General features: G+C 41.9%; 1 protein-coding gene across 3 annotated transcripts in view; it reads left to right on the top strand.

Moving 5' to 3' along the window:
- Egflam (EGF like, fibronectin type III and laminin G domains) overlaps nt 1-6,000 on the top strand; it is a 182,754-nt gene that overhangs the window by 129,638 nt on the left and 47,116 nt on the right. For all 3 annotated transcript variants that reach the window (XM_034523297.2, XM_034523299.2, XM_034523300.2), the window contains 2 exons: nt 4,983-5,098; nt 5,763-6,000. The exon at nt 5,763-6,000 is cut by the window's right edge and continues 81 nt beyond it. In XM_034523297.2, the coding sequence (XP_034379188.1) occupies nt 4,983-5,098; nt 5,763-6,000 (354 nt within the window). The remainder of the gene's footprint in view (nt 1-4,982; nt 5,099-5,762) is intronic.

Below are 6,000 nucleotides of genomic sequence, written 5' to 3' on the forward strand. Positions count from 1 at the left end.
AATTTGAAGTGTATCTGACTGCTGGCAGATTCATTCAACTGGAAAGAAAGAAAACCCTTAAAAATCAGAAGCACTATGGTCAACCTATTCCTTAGATCACTTGGCTTGTTTCTCATGTCTTAGAGGCCACCACCAAATAGGCTGTGCTGCTGAAGACCTGAATTGTGTCTTCTAGCCACAGTTCAGGTTGATATTTCTAAAATATCTCTATGTGTAATAGAATAATAATAAATCAAAGAGATATAAGGAATAGAATCATATGAAGATGGGGTATGCTGTCAGACATTTTGGCTCTCATTTGTACTCCTAGTACTTGGGAGACTAAGGCAGGAGGATTACCATTACTTTGAAGCCATTTTAGTCTACATAGCAAGTAAATATGTGTGTGCATGCACACATGGGTGAGAACACAAGAGTATATTCATGTATCTCTGTGTTTGTATATGTAGGTACACATGGTTACAGGTGTATATGAAGGACAGATGACAACCTCAGGTGTGTTCCTCAGGCATGGCTCACCTTCTTTTTTGATACAAGGTCTTTCACTGATCTGTGTGCACACTGATCTGGCCAGCAAGCTCCACCTCCCCAGCACAGACATTGCAAACCTGTCCCACCAGACCCAGAATTGCATATGACTTTGGGGGATAGGATCTGGGTCTCTTATGTTTGTTCTACAAGTACCTATGCATGGAGCCATCTCCCCAGTTCCATCAAATGCCTTAATTCTCTTTAATTCAATCTCCCTGATGGTAGAGCCTCTGTTCATCATACCATGTATTACCTACACCATCTCTTCTGGGCCTAGGTGTTTCTTCAGAACCTCTTGTCTGCATATAAATGATTCTCTCAATTATGAAACCCATTGTTTTAGAGAGCAAACCTGTTGTCAGCCTACCTCTGAATGAAGGATATATACATATACATATACATATACATATACATATACATATACATATACATATACATATACATATACATATATATATATATATATTGGATTTATATCTTTGGATTTGTTTTCTTTCCCCTGGTTAACTGGTTTTATTTATTTATTTATTTATTTATTTGCATATCTTTTTAAGGTTGATATGTAACCATTACACGTAGTTCTAGAGCACAATGTGCTGACTCGATCTATGTATATGCCAAGCACTGGCCAACTCAGAACAATAACATTCTTTTTTATTTTCTATCTTCCTGTGGCTTATGGTTGAGGTGCTTTCTGAAAGTACCATAAACCTCAAATTTGTAAAATTCAGCTCTGACACACATTTTCCCTAAATGACATACTTATTACATTTACAGTTATTCTAATTATCGACATGTTTTATTTATTTCTCCAATCTTAGTTTGTGTTTTCAAGTTACTCTGGGGTTCCCCCGCCCCTTTTTAAATTGAAGACATGATTTTTATTTCTACTCTTTTCTTCTCTTCTATGTGAGTTGCTAGTTTCGCCAATTGGGATGAAATAATGTATTCTTTTATTAACTGTTTATAAATTGTTAACTTTTGAACTTAATCAATTAGGCAGTAAGTCTGTGCTCAGCCTGCCTCTTGTTTGAAGGGACTCTTGTTTTTTGCTGAAACATTATTTCTAAATTAACTCTAAAGTTAAGTTTAAAATTAATCAATACCTATTATCCTTTGTTTAAATTATGAAAGACCCAGGGGCTTCACATAATTTGGTCCCTTCTTGTCTTCCATGGAACCTCTCAGTGTTTCTGTCCTATCTCATTTAATGGCCACAGCTTCAGACTTTGACAAAACTAGAATGCATTAACCCCAAAATTAGTCTTCTTCCTTATCCCCTATCTCTTCTTTCTTTCCCCCTTCCCTTTTTTCCACAAATCATTAAAGGTCTGTTAGTGATACACTATCTCTGATAATGTCTTTGTTTCACTCTTAATACCGAACCACCATCATCTGAGCTCATCAAACACAGAACTTTGTTTTGGCAATTGTTTTCTCTAACCGCTGTGCCACAGGACTGAGGAGGGGCGCTAGTGTCTTTGATTTGAGCAATTTTCTCATTGGAAGGTCTAAAAAGAATTGAACTGTGTGATTGTCCACAGGGGCCACTCTAAGTAAGGGCCACAGAAAACTCAGGACACTGGGACTTGTTCACATCACAGAATTAGTCCTCTTGCTGGGTAGACACAGGCACACATGCCTGTCCCTCACATCCACACTGAGCATCACACACAAGCACATCCCATCTCCCTCACTTTACGACTCACTCTTTTGTTTTGGTTCTGGACCCAGATGCAGGATGTTGACTGAGCTCTGTCTGTGGGGAGCCAGCTGGAGACAACATATCATCGTTGTAAGGCTTGCCCTCTCCTTGTCCCACACCCCCCTCGTGCTCTGCTTTCCCACTAGACCCTTCCAGTTGATATAAAAACAGGTATTGTCTGCTCATAAAAGGTCATAAAACCTAGAGGAAGAACCAGCTTGGAGGACGCAAGGTGAGAGGGAATGTGAGATTGAAATGTGGTTAAGGTTGTGACTAGCAAGGCCAAGTCACTTCAAGGTGACTTGCAAGACCTTGAAGTGACTCAGGCAGTGGCTCTTCACGTTTCCCATTTCCCACCTGACCACACACCCCTTTGCACACTTGTATTGAGATGTCCCAGCTTCTTTCCATAATCCATCGTCTCTCACAGAGTGGCCTTTTCTCACAAGCCATTCTTGTCCTGGGGCCACAGAGGGGTTTTTGTTTTGTTTTTGGTTGGTTGGTTTTCAGCAGATCCTATTCACATTCCTTTTTTCTCTTTGCCCTCTTTTAGAATCAGGTTAGAAGTAAGTCAATGCCATTAGCAGATAGGCATCCTTATGTCTGATAAAGGCTGAGTTAGAAGGCAAGCTTTCTCTGAGAGTCAAGATGGGTTTGTCAGGACCCAGCCTTGCTTGGTGATAGGCTGCTTGGAAGAAATGGTCTTTTGTGACAATTCTACCTACCAAAGCTGCTTTTGCTCCCTAACCCTGGTAAGGAAAGGTTACAGGCAGGACCAAGTTTGTCCCCAGTTCCTCCACTTCCCCAACATCTCTCAGTTCATAAGTGTGAACCAAATGCTTCTACCTGGCAGCGTTGATCCTTACCTCCATGTCCCAGGGATGAATGGAAACAATTGGACAAGACCCCATTGATTCTTAGTTCTTTTTTTTGTTTTTTTGGGTTTTTTTTTTTTGTTTTGTTTTGTTTTTTGTTTTTTGTTTTTCGAGACAGGGTTTCTCTGTATAGCCCTGGCTGTCCTGGAACTCACTTTGTAGACCAGGCTGGCCTCGAACTCAGAGATCCGCTTGCCTCTGCCTCCCAAGTGCTGGGATTAAAGGCGTGCGCCACCACTGCCCGGCTGATTCTTAGTTCTTATACTTCATCTTTCCCAGAGAAACTTCAGGGGTGGGGAAAAGGCATCTCCATGGAGACTTCCACAAGATGAGCTGTTAAGACAGGTTCCCCTGAGGCCAATGTAACAGATGATTCTGACGGTGATATGACATGGCTTCCCAGAAGTTTAGCACACTGGACACAAAGCTCCAATCCCCATGTGAGCTCACACTGAACTATCTTTTCATGCTTGTAAGTGAAACTTACCAGTTGTTTCCTTCTCAAACCTTGCCTGATGCTCAGCTATCTGAAATATGTCCACCTCAACAGTGTGAATTCTAGGGTCACGGAAGTTAAAGAACTCAATGGACATGTAATCTAATCTCATCTGTTTGTGGGAAGAAGTGCATGCATGCGGGGGGGGGGTGTTGGGGGGTGTAGTCTATGTGCAGGTGTGCCAGAAGACAACCTCTGATGTCATTCCTTAGACACTGTCCAGTTTGTTCATTGAGACAAGGTATCCCTCTGGAACCTGGAGCTCACCGAGTCAGCTTGTCTGACTGTTCAATAAGCCCCAAGAATCTGCCAATCTCTGCCTCCCCAGTACCCGAATTACAAGTGGTCACCACCATTTCTAACCTTTTTTTTACTGTGGGTTTTGGAAATTAAACTCAGGTCCTCCTGCTCGTGTGGTAAGTACTTTCTTGATTCAACTGTCTCCCCAACCCTCATTCCTTATTTTGTTGACAATCATGGGATCCTACATGATTAAATGACTTTTCTAACAATGGAAGTACTATGCCCATCTCATGTGACCAGAGCTATTTCCAACTATATCATATCAAGCATCAGAGAAACAATGTGCAGAAAAACCATGGCGTTCTTAAAAACTCAACATATATGGACTTTATAAAATAAGGGGCATCCTTTCATTGACCAACAAGATTTGTATTTTATTATTTTTCTTCTAATGTGGAACACCTTAGAACTTGTTTTGAATTCAGTATATGGTTTGACTATTATGATTCTAATAAGTGTCTGGCTTTTAATGTTCTCTTTTCTTAATTAACCAAGTGCCAAGTGGAAAGAGATAAGTTATGCACTTTAATTAAAGCAACCCCAGGCCACTTGGAGAATTCTTATCAGTAGCGTAGAATGCACGGCCTACATGCATTGAGAAACAAAATTGGTGGAAGCTTCCTGGGTGTGAGATGAGGGAGACAATTCAGAAGAGCAGTGGCTTCCATCCCAAGCCTTGTGGAGTCATGCGGGACCTGGTTTTATCTGTATTTAGTTCCTTCTCAGTGAGCATGAAATGGTCCATAATCTAGATCACTGTCAAAGACTGGAAGTTTGGAATGCTACTGAGAAGCCGTGCAGTATCAGGAGCTCTGTACTGTTGACTTCCCTTTTCTGAGACCTTCTATGGCCTCTCCAAGCCTCAGTTTACTCCTTAGTAAAGTAGGTCTTGATGTCTGGGTAGGGTGAGGTAAGATAGGATGGTCAGGAAGAAGAGAAGAGGTAATGCCATACATGTAGGAAAACGCCATATTTCATAAAGAGTTTTGAAAGCTGCTTAATAACGAAAGAATGGAATTTGGGACAAAGAAGGCATGAGGTGACTGGAGATGTGCCACTTTTCTTTGTGAAGGTCCCAGGGAGGCTGGAAGTGGCCGCTATGGACCTGGGTATATCACGGATTCAGGCGTGAGCGAGGATGATGATGACTCTGAAGACGAGCTGGACCTGGATGTGTCCTTTGAGGAGGTAGGGTCACATCTGATGTTGACGCCAATGGGCTTTGTTTCTCTGCTGACCACAGCAGGTTAGCTATGAACCACAGACATGGAACCTCAGACTGAAATGGCCCCATTTACTCTCAGGATGGATTTGTCTCCTCTGTCAATGAGACTGGAGATGGGAGGCATAAATCAGTGCTCAGGAGCTTCCTAGCAGGCTGTTAACCTATGAACAGCCTCTGTCTATAACTCGCTTTACAAAGTATATACATGCACATGTATATGTATGTACATATATGTGTATGCATGTGTGTATATATGTGTGTGATATATGTATTTATATATGTATACATTGACAGATTGTTTTACCACCCACAGAATTTTGTAAAATGAAACTGTATAAGAAAATGAGTGATTCCTTGACAAAATTATGCATTTTATAATATTTTAGTAAGAGCAGGTCACAGAACATCAGTTTTATCTCACCAGGATGTTCTGAATAATACAGGGGGAAGGTGCTTACTGCCCCAAGTCTCCAAGTCTTCCCCATAGACTGGGGTCAATGCTCCTGTCCCACCATCATCCTGGAGTTTTTGTCCAACATTGAGCCTGTGGTTCAAGAACCACATATTCGCAGTATGATGATGATTCTAATGTTTATACTGAGACCTCCCTTTCCTTCTCTAACTTAGGTTAAACCACTTGCTGCTACCAAAGCTGGGAATAAGAAGTTCTCGGTGGAGCCCAAGAAGACTTCCGTCTCCAACTCAGAGATGGGCTCCAGACTTGCCCAACCTACCTCAGCCTCTCTCCCTGAAACTACAGTGGCCGTCCCACCCACGCCAGCCCAACAGAAGGGGAAGAACAGTGTAGCCGTGATGTCAAGGCTCTTTGACATGCCCTGTGATGAAACTCTCTGTTCGGCTGACA

This window comes from Arvicanthis niloticus, chromosome 19 (genome assembly GCF_011762505.2).
Source record: "Arvicanthis niloticus isolate mArvNil1 chromosome 19, mArvNil1.pat.X, whole genome shotgun sequence".
Taxonomy (NCBI): domain Eukaryota; kingdom Metazoa; phylum Chordata; class Mammalia; order Rodentia; family Muridae; genus Arvicanthis; species Arvicanthis niloticus.